The sequence below is a fragment of the Astyanax mexicanus genome, chromosome 18 (assembly GCF_023375975.1).
Source record: "Astyanax mexicanus isolate ESR-SI-001 chromosome 18, AstMex3_surface, whole genome shotgun sequence".
NCBI lineage: Eukaryota > Metazoa > Chordata > Actinopteri > Characiformes > Acestrorhamphidae > Astyanax > Astyanax mexicanus.
The window spans coordinates 35,248,685-35,271,808 of record NC_064425.1 but is presented as its reverse complement, the minus strand read 5'-3'; the positions used below and the strand labels follow the sequence as shown (position 1 = coordinate 35,271,808).

General features: G+C 41.1%; 1 protein-coding gene across 1 annotated transcript; it reads left to right on the top strand.

The window, feature by feature from the left end:
• Positions 1–1,611: 1,611 nt before the first annotated feature.
• Positions 1,612–22,096, top strand: LOC125782664 (uncharacterized). The gene is made up of 4 exons (XM_049467427.1): positions 1,612–1,829; positions 4,804–4,917; positions 20,704–20,746; positions 21,624–22,096. Exons 1-4 carry the CDS (start codon positions 1,776–1,778, stop codon positions 21,743–21,745), a joined length of 333 nt encoding a protein of 110 aa, XP_049323384.1. The 5' UTR covers positions 1,612–1,775; the 3' UTR covers positions 21,746–22,096.
• The last annotated feature ends 1,028 nt before the right edge of the window (positions 22,097–23,124 follow it).

Sequence of the window (23,124 nt, the reverse complement as noted above, 5' to 3'; positions counted from 1 at the left end):
TAACACTTTACCTGTCCTACCAGGTAAACCCTGCAGCTCTATGTATTACCTTATAATAATAGTTAAATTGCTTTACCTAGCCAAATCATCCAGCCATAAATTCACTGCATCAGTTCTTACACTCAGACCTGTCATTAAAACCTGTCAAGCAGATTTTATACAGTTCTATTAGACTTTTCTGGAAAATATTTCCTGAATTGACAGTTAGATATCAGATAAATCATCATGACTATTACTAATGATGTGGAGTTTGCTGTGTAATTGTTATACCGTGTACTTATACTGTAACACTGAAACACTACATATTAAAGTATAGATCTTACTCAACTCAGTCTTACATTTTGCATTATTGCATGTTTTCCACACAGGCTTGCACACGCCTCAGCAGGAGAAGGCCATCAGTGCCATGGTTATAGCTAATAATGCTATTGGGAGACACAGAGTGTTAGTACAGAAGACTAAAAACATCTAGTCAGTGCGCATCTCAACCATGAGGGGGCTGGAACAAACTAGATATGAAAGAAACCATTATATTGGATAATAAAGGAATTAATACCCAATTACACACACACACACATATGGGATCAATATGTACCATATTTAAAATCCTTTAATATTTCCAAACATCATCAGTGCGTCTTATAATCTGGTGCGTATGTGTTAATTTTACCAGTCAGGTTGTGAGGAAGGCGTTATAAAGGAGTTTCAGTTTGATTCTCCAGCACCGAGACTCATGACTGGAGCAGTATTAGAATTAGCCACTAATCATGTTAACCACTAGCTCTTTCGTCATTCAGAGGTGAGTATTATTAGGCTGTAGCCTGCTGCTAACCCTGGCTAGCACTACTGCAGCAGTATAAGCATTATCCGCTAACCACACTAGCTCTTTTGCCATTGAGCTAATATTGCCCTGGCTTACTGGAACACAGGGTTTGTCAGTGTAGCACTGTCGGGCTGCATTAGCTGCTAAACGTGGCTAGGCAAAATCTGGAAATCAAAGTTTACTATAAATAAACAGAAGCACTTTACTCAAATAAACAGTTTTCAGGAGAGAAATCTGTGTAGATTAACATCCAGAGATCGTTTGACAAAAATGTTACAGTTTTGTTTACTTAGCTTAGCTTTACACCTGCTGAATTAGAAGGGAAACATGCCAACACCCCTGTTCCTTACTAGTGTTGCATAATGCATCTTATAATCCGGTGCGCCTTGGGTATGAAAATAGACCAGAAATAAATAATAATGCCTTAAAGTGCAAAAAATACAATACAGGTAAAACCTGCATTCAGTAAATTTTCTTTTCAGTACAGTGTAACCTATACATGTTTGTTGTGTGTACATGAACATCTGATGTAACTGCATCTTATCTGTATCTTATTAAACAGTAAACTAAATAAACTTAACTTAAACTAAATAACCTCAAACAATCTAAATTACCTGTGAGACACAGAAATCTGATTCATAACTGAATTAACAAACTGAATAAACTGAGAAACTGAGAGTCCAACACTCAGCACTCAGAAGGTTAAAACATTACTCGGAGGGATAAATGTGTGGGGGAAAAGATTACATGCTTCCTATTTCTGTACAGCAAAGCTCTTCTAATTGACTTAGTGGAGCTCTGTGTGAGAGAAGTGAGCTGGCATTCATACGTGTGAAGAGAGAGTGAAGAGTGGAGAAGTTGACAGAGAAATGCAGTATTAAATGCAGTATTAGTGAGAAGCGTAACAGAATTTCTCCCACTCTGTTTGGTGGATTCAGACACAGGTTTAGAGATGTTGGTTTCGATGTTAACAGCACTCTACATGATGATGAGACTAGCTGAACAGGTAAGATCTGATCATTTCCCAGTTGCCCGTTTTTTGGTTAGTAGGACGTTTTCTGAACATTTAAGTTTACATTCTTAGAACATATAATCTGTCAAGTTTTCTTAATGTTCTTAGAATGTTTTTATTTAACGGTTGAAACATTGTTGTAACGTTGCTGCAAGATCACATGTTTTAATTGTTAGTTTTGTTTTTATTGTTATCAAGTGAAGCTGGGAATGTTTTGTAAGAAACGTTTTAATAATGTTGCGATGCAAGCCATTATTACGTCACACGTTTTCAGAATGTTGCTGGAACATTATTTCTTTAAATTGGGGGCAAACCTTGCTAGAACCTTTTAAAAAACATTTCTAAACATTGTTATAACGTTTTCTGTTAGCTGATATATTACAACTGTCTTACCTTTAAAGCTATCTAGTATTACAATAGGGGTAATATATATGTTAAGCATTAATATATTATAATATAGAATATTTAGTGCATGCACATAAACTCAAAAAAGGTTTCAATAGAAGCTAATATCACAATATGAATTTTAAAAATGCTAATGTCACACTGCTATTTAAAAAATAAATATGGAAAATAAATATTTGACATAAACTATATAAAGTGAAATCCATAACATAATAGCAGTCCTTTGTAGACATGATCTTCATCCTTTCAGCCACAATGAATTACTGATTCAGTAATTACAAAACATTAAAGTAAATCTTTTATTAGGGTTTTGGGTTATGGCTGTGATTATTTAGCTGCACGGTGAAGGGTGCTACTATATCATACAGGCTGGTTTATATGCTCAAAAATATCATAATAGTATTAAATAATTTATAGGAAATGTCCACTGTTTTAGCAGAAAAACTACAGTTCTTACATCACTTCCTGTGAGCTACAATTTTAAGCATATTTGTAAGGTAAGAAATAAGAAAAACAGTGTGCATCAAAGGGTTAATGAATATCAAAGATGTTTTATTCTTCTGATAATCTCTTAGCGTGAGGAGTCACACTGTATTTACTGTGATGAATTTACTGATGAACACATTAAAAACTGACCCTTAGCTAATATAAACATTTTAACTGAGAATTTAATGATCTGCCAGATCAGTTAGTGTAAGAAGGGTATGGGCACGAACATCCAGACTGTTTATTCCACAGAGAGATGGACAAGGACAAGATGGCCGCTCGCTAAGCAGAGTTTGCTCACACATAAAAGAGTCTCTGGACAAACAAACACACACACACACACAAAGACGGTAACTAACTGGAACTGTACTGTGTGTTTATAAAACTAACTAAATCAAACTAAAATTACAGATAGAATGGCATTTGTTTAGTGTTTGTTATAAACGCTGTTTCCACTCGAGCAGTTTTACAGCGGGAGGTGTTGTGCGAAATTCTGCGTTAAGCGGAGGAGTCGAATTTCAGCCGTCACGTTCCGGACCGGCATGCGCCGCAGAGAGTTCGCAGTGAAGTAGCCGTGCATTACGGTGAATTTACACTGATCCGTCGCGACAACGCACATGGTCGCACTATCCCCCTCCAACTGGTCGCATGTGGGCATGACAAAGGCGTCGTCCAATTAAATCGTTTTAATAAATGGGAAATGCTTTTATATAAGCTATTATTATTTCCAATAATAAATAAATATAAATGTGTCTTTATAGATATAAATGTTTGAATGAGCTTTATTACACTGTCTAGTGAGCAGTATATAAGCTGACAAAAGCAAACTTTTCCAATTAAATTACATATTAATATTTTAAAAACCCACCAGAGATTCCAACAATCTCTGCAGCCTTTCTCCTCACTGACAGAGTCCCTGTGAATCAGCAGGGATTTTATAAAGAACAGGGAAGCCTGAAACTTCTCTTCCAGGCTTCTCTGGACGCTTGAAAGCGGAACTAAAATGTTTTCACGCGCTGCGCTGAGGACGCGTTACAGGCCAACACCAGCTCTCGATTGGATAGACGCATCGCGTTGGACAGATTCATTTGCATAAAGCCGAGCTCAACTTTTCATCGCATCGCATCCCCCGCTCTCGACGCATCGGACCCATGATGCACCGCGCGACTGCGTCTGACGGAGGCGGCGCTTCCCATTGAAAATGAATGGGATCCGTCGCTGTGCGTTGTCCTGTCGGAGCAGTGTAAATTCAGCCTTAGTCGCTCGCCGGGTCGGCGTGCGCTGCGGGGAGATCGCAGTGAAGTAGCCGCGCGTCGTCCAATTAAATTGTTCAAATGAATTTAAATGCTTTTATACAAGCTATTATTATTTTCTATAAATTAAAAAAATATAAATGTGTATTAATAAATGTTCGATTGAGCTTTATTACACTGTCTAGTGAGCAGAATATAGGCTAACAAAAGCAAACTTATCCAATTAAATGATATATTAATATTTTAAAAACCCACTAGAGACCCCAACAATCTCTGCAGCCTCTCTCCTCGCTGTATTACTGTGATCAGAGTCCCTGTAAATCAGCAGGGTTTAATATATGAGGCAGGAAAGCCTGAAATTTCTCTTCCAGGCTTCTCTGGACGCTTGAAAGCGGAACTAAATGTTTTCAGACACTGCGCTGCAGACACGTATCAGGCGAACACCTGCTCTCTGATTGGATAGACGCATTGCGTTGGACGGATTCATTTGCATAAAGTTCAACGCATTGGACCCATGATGCATTGCGCGACTGCGTCTGAGGGAGGCGGCGCTTCCCATTGAAAATGAATGGGATCGTGTGCGTTGTCGCGACGGAGCAGTGTAAATGCAGCGTAAAGCGCGGCTACTTCACTGCAACCTCCCCGCGGCGCACGGCGGTCCGGCGAGCAACTAACGGTGCATTGTTTAATATTGCGATATTATCGCCGAAAATAAAAACAATGCAATGTAAATTTTTTTCAATATGGTGCAGCCCTAATACACACACACACACAGACACACACACAGACACACAGGCATATCTGAATATTTTAATGTCTTTCAGTTGGGGGTCAGGTTGGTTCGACAGCCGGATGCTCTGCCCTACATGGTGTCTCAGCCGCTACCCTGGCAGGTTCATTATGTGTCCCACAGTCGTAGAGGAAGCAAAGCAGACGAGGTCAGAGCCAACTACTTGTCCCAACCCCTAACCACACTGCCCCCAGTCTGTCCCACCACCGAACCATGCTGCCCCCAGTCTGTCCCACCCCCTAACCACCCTGCCCGCAGTCTGTCCCACCCCCTAACCACCCTGCCCCCAGTCTGTCCCACCCCCGAACCACCCTGCCCCTAGTCTGTCCCACCCCCTAACCACACTGCCCCCAGTCTGTCCCACCACCGAACCATGCTGCCCCCAGTCTGTCCCACCCCCTAACCACCCTGCCCGCAGTCTGTCCCACCCCCTAACCACCCTGCCCCCAGTCTGTCCCACCCCCGAACCACCCTGCCCCCAGTCTGTCCCAACCCCTAACCACGCTGCCCCCAGTCTGTCCCACCACCGAACCATGCTGCCCCCAGTCTGTCCCACCCCCTAACCACCCTGCCCCCAGTCTGTCCCACCCCCGAACCACCCTGCCCCCAGTCTGTCCCACCCCCTAACCACCCTGCCCCCAGTCTGTCCCACCCCCTAACCACCCTGCCCCCAGTCTGTCCCACCCCCTAACCACCCTGCCCCCAGTCTGTCCCACCCCCGAACCACCCTGCCCCCAGTCTGTCCCACCCCCTAACCACCCTGCCCCCAGTCTGTCCCACCACCGAACCACGCTGCCCCCAGTCTGTCCCACCCCCGAACCACGCTGCCCCCAGTCTGTCCCACCCCCTAACCACGCTGCCCCCAGTCTGTCCCACCCCCTAACCACCCTGCCCCCAGTCTGTCCCACCCCCGAACCACCCTGCCCCCAGTCTGTCCCACCCCCTAACCACCCTGCCCCCAGTCTGTCCCACCCCCTAACCACCCTGCCCCCAGTCTGTCCCACCCCCTAACCACCCTGCCCCCAGTCTGTCCCACCCCCGAACCACCCTGCCCCCAGTCTGTCCCACCCCCTAACCACCCTGCCCCCAGTCTGTTCCACCCCCTAACCACCCTGCCCCCAGTCTGTTCCACCCCCTAACCACCCTGCCCCCAGTCTGTTCCACCCCCTAACCACCCTGCCCCCAGTCTGTTCCACCCCCAAACCTATACCTAATCTCTAACACACACACACACACACTCATACACGCACACAAATGCACACACACTCCTCCTAGATTAAACTCAGTGTTCAGTATTTGTAATCTACTGAGGAGGGATTTATTACTTAATGAAAAAGGAATTCTCTAAGATATAAATGTGATTTTTACAGACTTTAAATCAGAAACTGATGAAAGTTTGAGAGTTTAATTTCATTAATTATTATACATCTATTTCGGCATTTCAGACCTGGTACACATTACAAACAATGTTATGAGGGTAACAATTACAACTTTATAATTCTGTTATTCTCTCATCATTTAAAAGACGTTTTGTCGCTGATGATACCAAGTCATGGTTTTAGGTGTTATTTTGTTCCATTCTTCCTGCAAACACCTATTAAGGTGTGTAACAGTACAAGTTGGTTGTTGTATATTTTATTTTAGAATTTTTCAACATTCTCTATACTAGGGACAGTTCAGGACTGCAGACAGACCAGTACCTGTACCCTCGCCTTTGTAATGTGTTTTTAGCATGTGGTTTAGCATTGTCTTGTTAAATTACAACAATTTTCAGTAATTGAGCAAAGGTATTTAAACTTATTAGTTAATTTTATTGTAAATACTAGTCTGTCGCAACCTTTTTTCATTTAGGTCGGTAGAACATTAATGAAATTACTTCTACACAGCATTTCTTTTTTGTACGTATTCAAAAACTTTTTTTTTGGGAAACTTTAAAATCTATATTAGCATTCCACAAACTCCTCACAACTCCTTCTATTCTACTCACTGAATCACATCACAGATTTTCTTAATGCGGCTCATATAAGAGCAAAAATTTAAAAAATGCTATAATAAACTTTCGGGATGGACGTTCAGTCATAATCAACCAGATGATCCAACAAATTACAATCATGCATTAACAATTATACATACATACGTTATTTTCTTTATTGTTGTAATATATATATAAAATTGTGTGAAAAGTTTTTTCTCCACCAAAATATAATTACCTCCATAGCGGGTTTAAAAGCTTGTCTATAGTAAAGGATAAATGATTTTTGGTTATTTTTTGTAATGGCTTAATTACAATAAATAATGAAGTAGTATTTGAAGGCTTGCACGTCTCAGGGCTAAAGGGTTAAAGAGTTTTTAAACACAGAGCTGTGATAACATCGAGAGTCAGGACAGATCTGAATCTGAACAGACAGGGCTGATGTAAATGTCAGTGGTATTTTAAGAATTTCTGACCATTCCGGTCGTTCGCCCCTGCAGAGCATTCTGAACCGCATTCCTTAGACCAGAACACTTTCAGATCAGTAGCCGAGTCACGTAGACCCACACACGCGTGCATGTGAGCACTGTAGCACTGCTGGTTTAGAGCATTGTACAGATTTCTGACATCATTCACCAACATCATGCAGAACATTCTGTCCCAGTTAAATATGACAAGAGAAATGGGTGTGATGTCGGGCAGTCCTTCACTGCTGTTCAGTACAGACACTGTCTGCTCTTTAAACACACAAGAACACAAACTACTTTCCAGCTAAAAACAAATGATAAGAACATTTAGCAGCTACGGTTGGGAGGTATCCACTTTTTTTGTCACTACCGCATTGCCACAGTATAACCGGGGCAGGGGTGTCCTGTGTTTGTGGCTACAATACAATCAAATTTATAAATCAAGTTTTTAAACTGAAAAAATGATCAAATGCAAAGTTTAGTTTGTTTATAGACTACAGACAAGTGCAGGCATGTTCGCTAACATTCTGTTCACACACTCCGAACTGTCTGACTGAAATTCCAATTATAAATGTTCAGACGAGAATGATAGAGCGACTGGACACACAGAACAGAGGATTTTTTTCTGTGTTGTTTTCTTTCAACCAAATAAATAAATAAATTGTGGTGTATACATTACAAAATAAAATAAAATTCAGACAAGAAAGAAGTATTTATACCCCTTGAATATTTTGTTTTACATTTTGTCACCTTACAACCACAAACTTAAATGTATTTTATTGAGATTCTAAGTGATAGACCATCAGAAAGTAACACATAGTAGTATAGTATAAATAGTAGTAATCTTAGTATAAATACAGCTCTTCTGTGAAGGCCTCAGTGGACAAACAGAATCATAAAGACCAAGGAACTCACCAGACAGGTCAGAGATACAGCTGTTGAGAAGTTTAAAGTGGGGTTAGGTTATAAAAACATATCCCAAGCTTTGAGCTTCCCAAACAGTACTGTTTAATCCATCATCTAAAAATGGGAAAAGTATTCTACAACTAACAACCTAACAAGACATGGCCGTCCAGCCAAACTAACAGAAAGATCAAGTAATTAGAGCACTGGTCAGAGAAGCAGCCAAGAGACACAAAGTCACTCTGGGGGAGCTGCAGAAATACACAGGACAACTATCCTGTGAAAACGATCTATAAGTCATGCACGCCACAAATCTGGCCTGTATGGAAAAGTGGCAAGAAGAAAATCCTTGTTGAAAGAAAGTCATAAAAAGTTCAGTTTGCAGTTTGGCCACAAGTCATGTAAAATAAAGAGCTGTGGTCAGAAAAAAAAGTGTGCTATGTGTCGTAGAAAAGTAACACTGTTCATCACTCGGAACACACCATCTCCACTGTAAAACATGGTGGTGGCAGCATCATGCTGTGGGGATTCATAATGTACAGCATGCAGTTAATATACATGGGCCATTCCACTGAAATTACATGTATAAACGTGCACACAAAATAACTTTAAAATACATTTTATTATTAAGCATGTTTGATAATAAGTGTTTTGTGCACTGGCCTAATAGCAAAAGTAAGATATGTAATTAATACATTAATAAAAACTTTTGTTTACCTGTCCCCACTCTCTAACTATAAACGTTACCTTGAAATATAATTATTAAAATCCTTCAGAGATTGTTTTGCATTGTTGTGTGACTCCAAATCCCATATATGCTTTAAAAACCTAAATATGTTTCATAATAATTTATAATATTTAAGTTAAGATACACATTTTAGTTGTATTGCTGGGATTTCACTTAGTCCTGTTACCGTAACACATTACCCCATCTGAAACATTCTACAAGTCACATCTACAGCAGGAAGTGACATCAGCTGGTTCTTCTGAGGACCGTAAGAAGACCAAAATTAAGTTCTCTCATTGTTTTTTCTGTGTATTTGCTCTTATTGTAACTCTGACTGAGGAGCTCAATCTCAAAACTCTGTCCTGTTACCTAAATTAATTCTTAGATCGTATTTGTTTATTTTTAAAATACAAATTTTGGGAAAATCACTAGAATGTGCTCAGTATCCTCATGCTATTAGCATAGCCACAACAATTTTTCATGTTTTTGCTAATTCATTACTTCCGGCGCCGACACGGGTGGCTGTCTGTTCCAGTAGCTCTGTCTCCTTTGTGTGTTTATTCAAGTTTTTTCACGTTTATTTATCCTCTCTGTGCTACTACACACATCTAGTGTGCATCTTATTTATGTCTTAAGGATATTTTTAGTGTAAATATGCGGGGCAGCGAGGAATATCGTGTTTATTCCCATGAAGAACTGCCGGCCCTTCGACCCGCGGGACGTGGGGGCATTGTCCACACGATACCGGGGGAACTGAGGAGTAGGTACCGAGGCTGCAGGGCCGGAGCTAAGCTAAAGGCTAAGCTAAAGGCTAAGAAGACGGCGAAGCGGTGGAGGTACAAACCCTCAGTTCCGTCTGTGGTTATGGGGAATGTCAACTCACTGACCAACAAAACCGACGAGCTAGCCTGTCTGGTGAAGAATCAGAAGCTCTACAGGGAGTGTAGTGTGCTGTGTTTCACCGAGACCTTGCTCACCCCTGACGCTCCGGATGCTAAAGTGGAGCTACCCGGCTTCTCCACAGTGAGAGCGGACAGGGACCCAGCGCTATGCGGGAAGCGGAAAGGTGGGTGGATTGCGCTTTTCATTAACACCAGATGGTGCAACCCTGGACATGTGAATGTGAAGGAGGTGATCTGCTGTCGGGATATTGAACTGTTAGCGGTGAGTCTCCGACCTTATTACATGCCGCGGGAGCTCTCTCACGCGATCCTCGTGTGTGTTTACATTCAGCCGAGAGCAGACATGCAGGCGGCATGTGACGTCATCCACTCCACCGTCGCAGTTTCACTGGACTCTACCCTGCCTGCCTTTTTCCAGTTTGTGGACTGTCCCACCAGGAAAACAGGACCATAGTCATGCTGTATGCTAATGTGAGGGATGCATACAGGGCTATTCCACTACCACCGCTGGGGAGATCAGATCACAACCTGGCCTTCCTACAGCCTCATCACACACCACTGGTACTGAGGCAGTTACTACCACACGCTCATTCAGAGTCTGAACTCCTGAAGCAGAAGAAGCCCTCAGGGACTGCTATGACACCACTGACTGGTGCGTGCTGCTGCACCCCATGGAGAGGACATTGAGGGGGTGACTCACTGTGTTACAGACTACTTGAATTTCTGTATTGATGTTGCTGTTCCCACAAAGAATGCACGCTGCTTTTCAAACAACAAACCCTGGATTACCAGTACCGTCAAGGACCTCCTCAACCAAAAGAAGAGGGCGTTCAAAGATGGAAACTTGGTAGAGCTGAAGCGTGTACAGGGGGAACTCAAGGTACGTCTTAAAGAGGCCAAGGAGTCTTACAGGAAAAAGATGGAAAGAAAGCTGCAAGATAACATGAAGGAAGTCTGGGGTGCGATGGAAATAATCACTGGGTGCAAGAACAACAACGGCAACACAATAGATGGGGGTGTGGACAGAGCAAACCAGTTTAACAATTTTTACAACAGGTTTGACTGTCCTGCTGCCCCCTCCTGCAGCTTCACCATCATTACCATCATCTCCACCATCATCACCATCTCCGTCACCTTCAACTCCAACTCCACCATCTTCATCTTCACCACCACCACCCTCTTCTCCATCATTTTCATCATCACTACCATCACCCTCACCCCCACCATCTTCTTCGTCATCAAATCAGCTCCTCCAGTCCACCAACCTTTACTGCAGACCAAGTCAGGAGACCAAGCTGAGGAGACTTCACCCCAGGAAAGCAGCTGGCTCGGACAGAGTGTGCCCCAGAATGCTCAAGGCATGTGCTGTTCAACTGGATGAGCCCCTCCAACATGTGTTTAACCTGAGTCTGCGTCTAGGGAGGATTCCTGCTATGTGGAAGACAACCTGCCTCATTCCAGTTCCCAAAAAGGCACACTTGAAAGAGCTGAATGACTACAGGCCGGTGGCTTTGACATCTCACGCGATGAAGACCATGGAGTGACTGCTGCTGGACCACCTCAGACCTCAGGTCCACCATGCTGAGGACCCACTGCAGTTTGCGTACAGGGAAAAGGTGGGAGTGGAAGATGCCATCCTCTATCTTCTGCACAGAGCTCACTCTCATCTGGACAAGGGGGTGGTGCTGTGAGGGTCATGTTCTTCGACTTCTTCAACACCTTCAACACCAGCCCCTACTGCTGAGAGACAAGCTGATGAAGAGAGAGGTGGACATGCACCTGGTCACCTGGATCACTGACTACCTTACTGGAAGACCACAACATGTCAGGATCAGGGACTGCTCCTCTGATACAGTGATCAGCAGCACAGGAGCACCAGAGGGGACTGTTCTCTCTCCAGTCCTGTTCACACTGTACACATCAGACTTCAAATAGCACTCAGAGTCTACCTTACTGCAGAAGTTCTCTGACGACACTGCAATCGTGGGGTGTGTGCGTAATGGTGATGAGAGGGGATACAGGACCCTGGTTGAGAAATTTGTGGGTTGGTTCAAGACGAACTATCTGCAGCTGAACATCTCCAAAACCAAGGAGATGTGCATAGACTTCAGGAGGTCCAGGCCCTCTGCTCAGCAGCCAATCTCCATTGAGGGGGTCGATGTCGAGGTGGTCAAATCCTACAGATACCTTGGTGTGCACCTGGACAATAGGCTGGACTGGTCAGTGAACACTGACTCCCTCTACAGGAAGGCACAGAGCAGACTGTACTTCCTCAGAAGGCTCGGGTCTTTCAACATCTGCCAGGAACTCCTGCTGATGTTCTACCAGTGTGTGGTAGCCAGCATCCTCTTTTACGCTGTAGTGTGTTGGGGAGGCAGCATCAGCAAGAGGGACGCTGGACGACTGGACAGGCTGGTGATGAGAGCTGGTTCTGTGCTGGGATTAGAGCTGGAGTCCTTAACACCACTGGCAGAGAGGAGAGCCCTCAGCAAGCTGCTGAACATCATGGACAATGTTCACCACCCTCTGCACAGCACCATCACCAGGCAGAGGAGCTCATTCAGCGGCAGACTGCTGTCCCAGTCCTGCTCCACAGACAGACTCCGAAAGTCTTTTGTCCCTCCTGTCAGCACAGCAAACTAAAGACTCTGTGATACTTTTTCATTCCGGCAATTATGGCCACACCATGGACACACCCCCATCTATGGACACACTCTCGGTCTTGCTGAAGCCTATAACACTATTTTTATAGTTCTACCCTATTTTGCACTAGTAGTTCATTCATCCACTGTTTACGTATCTTTTGCACTGCTAAATTTAAATTATTATATAACTGTGTATTTGCACTTTCTGTATGGCAGACATCAGTTATCCTCACTTTATGCACACCAACTAGTGTTCACTGTCTATTGTGTTCAACTGCACTACCTCCATTCTCCATTACACACACACACACACACACACACACACACACACACACACACACACACACACACACAAAAGGTTAATTTGGAAGAGTTACAACAAGCAAATGGCACCCATTTGGAGGAATGACCCATATACAGTTAGGTCCAGAAATATTTGGACAGTAACACAATCTTCATGATTTGGGTTTTGCACGTCATCACACTGGATTTGAAATGAACGAACTGAGATGTAATTAAAGTGATTAAATTAAATTAAATTAAAAGATCTTTTATTCTCAAGATGGCGGCGCGTGCACATGCTGCGGCTTCTCGCTCTCCCGAGGATACATCGCTTTCGTGTTTTTTGTCCTGTTTTTGTACGTCTTTGTCGTGCATTCACGTCCTAAAACGCACCTACAGCCGTGAGTTTCTGCTGGAAGCCGGTAGAAACTCACTTTTGGATTTAAACCGCGATCTCCGAGAAGAGCTGCGAGCCTGCGGCGTGCTCCGGACACCCGCACCCCCACCGACCCCCACCGCTGCAGCTTGCCCACAATGGAAGCGCCACAGGCGGCGGGAGAGACGGCAGAAGCGCGGTAAGCGGGGAGGTATCCGAGCGAGGCTAGCGGCTAGCCCACACAAGCCAGCTATCCCCACCATGCTTCTGGCGAATGTAAGATCGTTGGACAATAAACTGGACTACATCCGCTTACTTCAGTCAACTCAGAAGACTGTGAGAGACTGTTGTGTTTATATTTTCACGGAAACTTGGCTCAACAACAGCGTCCCGGACCACGCCGTTCAGCTGGAGAGGCTAACATGCTATCGGGCGGACCGAGAGCTAGCTGCTGGAGGTAAGAGCTGCGGCGGCGGGCTCTGTGTTTACATCAGCGAAGCTTGGTGTCGTAACGTTGTTGTGGTCTGTAAACACTGCTCACCAGTAGTGGAACTGATGATTATCAAGTGCCGTCCGTTCTATCTACAGAGAGATTTCTCCGCCGTGCTTATCGCCCCTGTTTATCTCCCTCCGACCTCCAACAAAAGCGTGAGGAGTGAAGCACTGAATGAACTGTACCAGTACATCAGTGAACAGCAGACAGCACACCCAGATGCTTTTCTCATTCTGGCTGGAGATTTCAACCACGCAGACCCAAAGACTGTGTTTTCTGGACTTTTTAAACACATAGACGTCACAGAGGACCTCTCCTGGAGCACCAACTCAGCATCACTGGCCAGGAAGGCAAACCAGCGTCTCTACTTTCTACGCAAGCTGAGAAGAGCTGGAGCCCCCACCCCCATCATGACCACTTTCTACAGAGGGGCCATCGAGAGCATCCTGACCAGCTGTTTCACCGTGTGGTACGGGGCCTGCACAGCATCCTGCCGCAGGACCCTCCTGCGCATCGTGAGAGCAGCCGAGAAGATCGTTGGCACCTCTCTCCCCTCCCTTCAGGACTTGTACAGCTCCCGCCTCACACGGAAAGCCATCCGTCTGGCAGGAGATCCCTCCCACCCACTACACAGCTTCTTCAACCTGCTGCCATCAGGGAGAAGACTGCGGAGTCTCGGGTCTAGGACCAGCAGACTGCGAGACAGCCCAATCCATCAGGCTGTGAGGATGCTGAACTCTCTTCCTGCTCTACCCCCCATCCCAATCCTGACCCCACACCCTCCCACCAACACAGTACTGAAACTCTGCACTAGAACACACACAGTACTGTAACTTTTGTAAAAGGACCTGCACTACACACCCAATACCTGCACTACTGTTACGCTGCACTGTCATACACACTTTAATTCCCCAAGAACTGGGAACTTTAAGAACTTTACCAGCCTTAAGCTAGATACAACATTTGCACTACTGTTATACGGGTTCTATTTATATTGTCACTTGATCTTAATCACCATTAATATTGCACTATTATCTTCTGTCTCACAAATGTCTATTGTGTTTTTGTTGTATTGTACATATAGTGTCTCCCACTCATTTAGATTATATTTTTATTTCTTTTTATTTCTATTTATATATCTATTTCACCCCCACCACTACTGCACCTTGTTCTGTCTCATGTATGTCTGTGTCCCTGCTGCTGTATTGTACACATAGTGTCTCCCCTTTTTCTTTATTATCCATTATCTGTACTTGCTGTAAAATTGGGAAGGAGAGTAACGTAATTTCAATTCTATGTATGTCCTGTACATATGCAGCATTGACAATAAAACTACTTGACTTGACTTGACTTGAAAGTGTATACATTCAGGTTTAATTTAATGGGCTGCAGAGGCTATTCCCTCATTAATTTATGTTCAGTTAGGCAGGTAAAAGGTCTTCAGATGATTCCAGGTGTGTTTTTTTATTTGAAAGCTGTTGCTGTGAACCCACAACATGCAGTCAAAAGAGTTATAAATGGAAGTGAAACAGACCATCATTAACCTAAGAAACAGACAAAATTCATCAGAAAGACAGAGGAAAGGTTAGGAGTGACCGTATTAACAGTATATATGGTATATTCTGGGAGAAAGAGCAAGAGTGGTGAAATTAGGAATTCAAAAAGCCCTGGACGTCCACAGAAGACAACAGAATGATAATCACAGAATCCTTTCCAATGTGAACAAAAACCCTTTATAACATCCAGTCAAGTGAAGAACATTCCCCAGAAAGGAGGTCTATCAGTGACTCAGTCTACCATCAAGATAAGACTTAATAAGAGCAAATACAGCCGCAAATCCTTACAGAAAGGCCAGATTAGACCCAGAGTAGACCCAAAACAAATAAAGAAGCAACAGTTTGGACAGATGAAACTAAGATCAGCCTGTGCTGGAATGATAAGAAGAAGGCTTGGAACAGCTCGACACAAAGCTGATTATAGCCTCTGTTAAACATGGTGGTGGTAGCATGGCTTCCAGTGGCATTGGGTCACTAGTTTTTATTGAAGATGTGACAGAGGACAGAACATTCTGTTCCTAGGGATTTACTTTCTGCTCAGATTCAACCAAATGCAGCGTTGATTGGACGGAGCTTCACAGTGCAGATAATATATTTGAATTTATTGAAAGGATAGCCCCTTGAGATGTGACATCTCATTTTCAAGGGTGTCCTATAAATACATACACAAAACAAACGAGCAAAAAAAAAGAAAAAAAAAAAAAAAAAAAAAAACATTTACACACTAAACATACATTGCACATACATATACAGCTCACTTTCCACCTGAACTCAACTTATCAAATTACATCACTCGATACTTATAATATTCCAATACAGATAACTGAAAACAATTAAGAAACAGAGTTGTTTTAAGATGAAAAAAATATAACATTGCATATATAACAAATATAACATCAATCGGTACTTTTATTTTAATACCAATACAAACAACAGAAAAATATATATATAAATAAATAAATTAAAAACATAAACACGTAGTTTTAAGATAAGAAAATAAACATTTCCTGAAGCAGTGAAGTGAAGTTAATTTTTTCAAAGAAAAAGGAAGATTATTCCAGTCAGAAGGAGCTTTGTAATTAAAAGACCTTCGCCCTACTTCTTTAGAGATTCTAGGAACAAAGAAAAAAGGATATTGCATATGCCGAAGAGAATAAGAAGATTTAAATAGAACAAAAAACTGTTTTAAGTAGGGTGGACAATCCAAATAAATACATTTAAAAATAAACTGTACCCAGTGATATTGTCTTCTAGATTTAGGTTGCAACCAATTAATTGATTCGAACATAAAACAGTGATGAGTTCTATATGGACATCTCAAAACAAACCTACACAAAGAGTTAAACACAACATTAAGAGGTCTTAAGTGAATTTCAGAGGTGTTCATATAAACTATATCAGCATAACCAATAATAGGTAAAATTAATTGAGAAACCAATCTTTTTCTAATATGAAACGTAAAACAATTAATTGCTCGATAAAGTGAACTCAAACAACCATATGTTTTTTTAATAATATAGTCAACATGGGGTTTAAAGGAAAATTCAGAGTCAACCCACAGACCAAGATATTTAAATGAATCAACTTTTTCAAGAGGTGATCCATCATCAAAATAAATATGTAGATCCCTTAAATTAGGAGAACCATGCTGCATACCAAACAACATGCAACAAGACTTCTTCTTATTCAATATAAGTTTATTATCATAGAGCCAATTTTGGACCAAATTAAACTCAGACTGTAATGAATTCTGAATTTGTAACAAATCCGAATTAGAAACATAAATAACAGTATCATCCGCATATAAGTGAACAGAACATTGTGAGCAAATCTGAGGCAAGTCATTAATAAAAATAGAAAAAAGCAGGGGTCCCAAAATGGAACCTTGAGGAACACCTTTATCAACTATTAAATAGTCAGATTGACTTCCATGAAAAACCACACACTGACGTCTATTATGAAGATAAGCACTAAACCATAGTAAAGCATTTTGACTTAGACCAATAGAATAAAGCTTATCCAAAAGAAGATAATGATCAACCATATCAAAGGCTTTAGATAGATCGATAAAGATTGCACCTGTATATTGACTTTTATCAAAAGATGAGAACACATCGTTAGAAAATTTTATGAGAGCTGTAATAGTGGAATAATTAGATCTAAAACCAGACTGAGATAAAGATAAAATATTAAACTTATTAATATACTCAGATAATTGATTAAAGATGAGTTTCTCAAAAATTTTAGCTATAACACAAATAATAGAAATTGGCCGATAATTATTTAAGTCAGATTGATCTCCGCTTTTAAAAAGAGGAGTAACTCTAGCGCATTTCCAGATTTGAGGAACTGAACATGATAACAGGGACAAGTTAAATAAGTCGGCAAGGGGATACATTATTATGTGAGCAACTATTTTAATGAACTTGGTTTCCAATCCATCAGGACCAGCACAACAACCTACTTTCAGCTCAGATATCGCTTGAAATACATCAGTGGGCAAAATATTAGTAAACGAAAATGAACTATTTAGAGTATCAGATTTTAAAACATTTGCCAGACAATAAGATTTTGGATATTGGGGACCACAAATAGAAGAAAAGTACTGATTAAAAGCCTGAGCAATTTGTAAAGGATCAGAAATAGTTTTATCATTAAATCTTATCTCGTTTATGAAGCTTTTATCAGTTTTATTTAAAACCTGATTCAACTGTCTCCAAAACTGCTTAGGATAATTAAAATCCTGAGAAAGGCTCTCTTTATAATAGTTAGATTTGGCATTCCTTGTTTTTGTCTTACACAAATTCCTCAAACATCTATACGTTTCCCAATCAGCACAATCTTTAGACAAGCGATATTTGGCCCAGGCTTTATCCCTTTGTTTAAAAAGACTAATAAGATGTGAACTAATCCATGGTAGATGTCTACCTTTAACTCTGATTGTTTTCAAAGGAGCATGTTTATCAATCACGTTAACAACTTCAGAGTAAAAGAAATCCCATGCTTCATCTACAAAAGGAATTAACTGGAATCGATTCCAATTAACATTAATTATATCTTGAATAAAATTATCAACATTCATATTCTTATTCTGTCTCAATCTAATATACCTAGGAGGAGAGCGTGGAGTTTTAATTTTCCATACACAGAATATGATCGAATGATCACTCAAACAATCTGACATAACACCAGATTTAATTATTCTTTCTGGGTTAGTCACCAGTATCCAGTCAATTAAAGAAGAAGACTGGTTGACCACCCTAGTGGGTTGATTAATTAACTGCGTCAGATTTACACTACCAAATAAATGTCTATCTTTAGAAGATGAACGGTCCAGCCAGTTTCTATTAAAGTCTCCCAAAATGATCATTTCACTGTGCCTCTCAATAGAATTAATAGTTGACAAAATACACTTAGTAGAGTCAATTGGAGCATGAGGAGGTCTATAGATATTACCAATAATTAAGTGTTTCTTATCATGAAAATTAATATGAATAAACAAACATTCAAAGTGCGCTGGCTCTACTTTAGGAGCAACACGCACAGAAATCAATCTTGAAGAAACATAAGTAGCAACTCCACCTCCTCTAGATGCCCTATCAGCTCTATATAAAACAAAATGATCTATTTTTATATCATTATCAGAAATATTACTATGCAACCATGTTTCAGAAATAGTGACAATATCTGGTTTATAGAAGTTTATCCAGGCTCTAAGAAGATCAATTTTTGAAACAAGGCTCCTAATATTTAAATGAATAACCTTCAATCCTTTAACTAATTCAATTGTACCTACTTAAATTGCAAAAAATATAAAGTTGAGTTTGAAAGGAAGATGATGGAGGAAAGAAGAGCAGCACACAGACACACACACACAGACACACGCAAACAGACACACGCACACAAATACACACACACAGGCACACGCACACAGACACACATGCCTATGAAGTAAAATAATAAGAAAAAAAAAAAAAAGAGTGAGCAACAGCAGGTTTAGTCTGCACATAAATAAAAAGAAAAAAGAGAAGGGCCTTTTCATTCATATTATAAATAAATAGATAGAAAAATCAACAAACATATGAATAATATATTAAACATTTAAATGCACTTAAACAAAGCCAGGTAACAATGCAATGTCCATTCATAGGTGACAGACTTTAGTCCAGACAAACAAAATCAAAAGACAAGCAATTTGCCTAATGATTTACTCACTAGATCAGAGGAGATGACGGTAAAGTTTTGACAAAAAGGTCAGCTTCTTCAGGGCAACGGAATAGTTTTGGCTTTCCATCCACTGTGACTCTCAGTGTACAGGGGTACAGCAAAGAGTATTTAATATCAGCAGCACGGAGGATCTTCTTGACAGCATCAAACTCTCGACGTTTCTTGACCAAACCAGCACTGAAATCAGGGTAAATATGAATGCGGGTGCCGCTGTAGGTTAGCACCTCTTTTGCCCTTGCCAGACGTAGGATCTTTACTTTGTCCTGGAAATGCAAGAACTTAACCAAGATGGGTCTAGGAGCAGATCGAGCATTGGAGCCAAAAATAGGAGTGCGGTGAGCCCTTTCAATAACCGGCATAGTGGAAAAGTTTTCACATCCCAGAAGCAATGGAATCATCTTGTTCATGAACACAATCATATCTCTTCCTTCACTTTTCTCTGGAACACCAATAAAGCGAAGGTTGGATGACCGGTTTCTATTCTCTGCATCTTCCACTTTGTCTTTCAAGTAGGCATTTTCTTTTTATATAAATAATAATAAATAATGACCCAAAAACATACTGTGAAATCAACCCAGGATTTTTTAAGGTAAAGGAATTGAATATTCTGCAGTGGTTGAGCAGCATTTCACTGCAAAAAACAGCAACAACTGAAGACAACTGCAGTTAAATTCTGATAAAACATCATAAAGTAGAAAAAACTTGGTGATGTCTATGAGTTCCAGAAACTTTAAACATTTTTTTAGTGGAAAAGTTCATTTGTCCAATTACTTTTGAGCCCCTGAAATGAAAAGGCTTCGTAGAAAAATGTCTGCTGTTCCTAAACGTTTCAAAAGACATTTTTGTTCAACCCCTTGAATTAAACCTAAAAGGCTACAGTTTAATTACATCTCAGTTCCTTCATTTCAAATCCATGAAGATTGTGTCACTGTCCAAATATTTCTGGACCTTTACTTTACTCATCACATTATTATAAAATCCTTATTTTAGCACTCAGTCCTGCTCACCTGGCTGTTACGAGGTTTGTGCTTTCATCTGTGTGGGGCAATGGTTAAATGGCTTTAGTAAATAATCTTAAACTTTTCATTTTATCCCCCTCCAGTTAGCCTGTACCTGTTTAACTTAGCTTAATCGTTGTATTCCTAGTATTCATTACTTGTTCTATTTAAAAAAAAATAAACATTTTGATTTGCTTATTTTAAACTGTTTTTGTTTAATAGTACTTTTAAAATGTTTTAATTTTTAATTACATTCTGTTTTCATATTTTGATCTCTTTCAGTTTGTTAAACTTCCTGTAACCTTAGTTCTTATAATGTTCTTTGTTTGCTAAGTTTAACATTTCCATGTTAATATTGCCTGTGTGTGTGTGTGTGTGTGTTGCAGTATGAAGGCCAGAGGAGGAACAGTATGGGTGTATACAGGAAAAGTAAGTGTGGGGGATTTTACTTTTATAGACAAAGATAAACAACATCCCAACCAACATGCTAATGTGGGGTCACATGGGTGGAACATGGGTTTTAGGTGGGCATGGGTTCTGAGAGGGATTGTACATGGGTTGATACTGGGACTTAGTATCCATCATTACAGCCCATCTTATTCTCACACAGAACTCATCTGGGTGTGATGTGCAGTGTACAGCATAATAGGGGTACAATTTATCAAGGGGAGACAATTTATCAATATCTTTACATACTTACAATAGATTTTGTTTGCGATACATTTGCGAAACATAGCGTTTAATATGGAAATTTATATTAAAACTTGGGTGCTCTAAATTCCCTAAGACTTGCCCCCCCCCCCCATCTGACTTACTAAAATTACTGCTTCATTATTCCACATGGTGGCGCTATCATCAAATGACTAGGTAGAAATATTTGGTAAAATATTGGTTGTTCATTTTTGTGAAACTGACACCATAAAAATCCATAATTCCTGGTATTTGATTATGTGGGAGTATTTTTGCCTCTTCAGTCACACAGATGCTGTTAAGTATCGTAGATAACGGTCTTGTGATATAGCAAAGTAACGCAATAATACCGACTGGTGAGTTCCCCTCTAATTTCCACCCCTCAAACTCAGATGGAGCCCATGTTTAACCCTGTAACCCATGTTTATCCTGGTCCATCGCTGATATCCATATGTAAGGCCAAGCATGGAACCCATAGGAAAACGTTATGGCCCACAGTTGGGCCACCCATACAAACCACACAAGGGCATGCTATCTGAGATGTGAACAATAAGAACTGTTTTTCATCATTAGTTTTATTTAATTTCCTTTCTACCTCTTAACTTTCCACCTCCAGATTCTACTTCTAGTAACGGACAGCCTGTCCTAGTTAACCCCGCATTTGCAGACAAGGCAGCCGCCACCATTCAGCACCAGTACAGGAAGTACCAGCAGAAGAAGCACAAGGACGCCAAATGAAGCCCATCAGCTCGAGCAATAACCAGCGTCTCCTTCAGCTATTCACATCAAACATAACATTATGACCATCTCCATGTTTTCACATTCACTGTCCATCTTATAAGCTGATCACATAGGATAATGTGCAGTTGTATGACTTTTACTGTGTCTGTTTCTCTGTATACTTTATTATTGTGCTCTTTTCACCCTGTTCTTTAATACTCACAACCCCACAGGAGAGAAAACCACCACAGAACAGCTGTTATTATTATTTGGGTGGTGGGTCATTATTCTCAGCACTGCAGTGATTAGCACTGATTAGCATGGTGGTGGTGTATGAGGTGTTAGTGTGTGTTGTTCTGGTACAGTGAGTGGATCAGATACTGCAGTGCTGCTGGAGTTTTTAAACACTGTGTTTAATCTCTCACTGTCCTCCACTCTGGTACACACTCCTACCTACAGCTGCTCCACCCTGTAGATAAAGTAACGTCAGAGACAGAAGCTCTGAATCTGTTACTGCACAGTGACTGAAAAAGTCCACCAACCGCAGTCAGTGGGCAGTGTTCTGCAGGCACTGATGGAGAACTAGAGTTTGATGAACACTGTAAACTGTGCAGCAACAGATTCAGAGCTTCTGTCTCTGACGTTACTTTATCTACAGGGTGGAGCAGCTGTAGGTAGGAGTGTGTAACAGAGTGGAGGAGAGTGAGAGATTAAACACAGTGTTTAAAAACTCCAGCAGCACTGCTGTATCTGATCCACTCACTGTACCAGAACAACACACGCTAACACCTCATACACCACCACCATGCTAATCAGTGCTAATCACTGCAGTGCTGAGAATAATGACCCACCACCCAAATAATAATAACAGCTGCTCTGTGGTGATTTTCTCTCCTGTGGGGTTGTGAGTATTAAAGAACAGGGTGAAAAGAGCACAATAATAAAGTATACAGAGAAACAGATACAGAACTACAGTCTGTAATTATTATACATGATCAGTGGAGCTGATAGGGTGGACAGTGAGTCACATGTTATGTTATGCTGTCATCCTTGTGTGCTGGTATAGAAAACTTTTTGTTTGTAAATGACTGGTCCTAGAACAGAAACAATGAGTAATTTTATCACAAATCCACATTTTCTGATCTATATCCTCATCACGTAGGCCTACACAAACACACAAAATATACAAACAACACACAAAATACACACATATGTAAGGATATTCAGCTACTTAAAAGCAACCATTTGTCCTGATAACAGTGAGACAGGCTCCACGTAGACAGCAGACATACCCACTGCTTGATAATGAGATAAACAATCACCCGGATGCAGGCGGCCAGAGAACACACAGTCATGTTTAGCTGCATAAATACTGCAATTAGCATTACCTCCTTTAG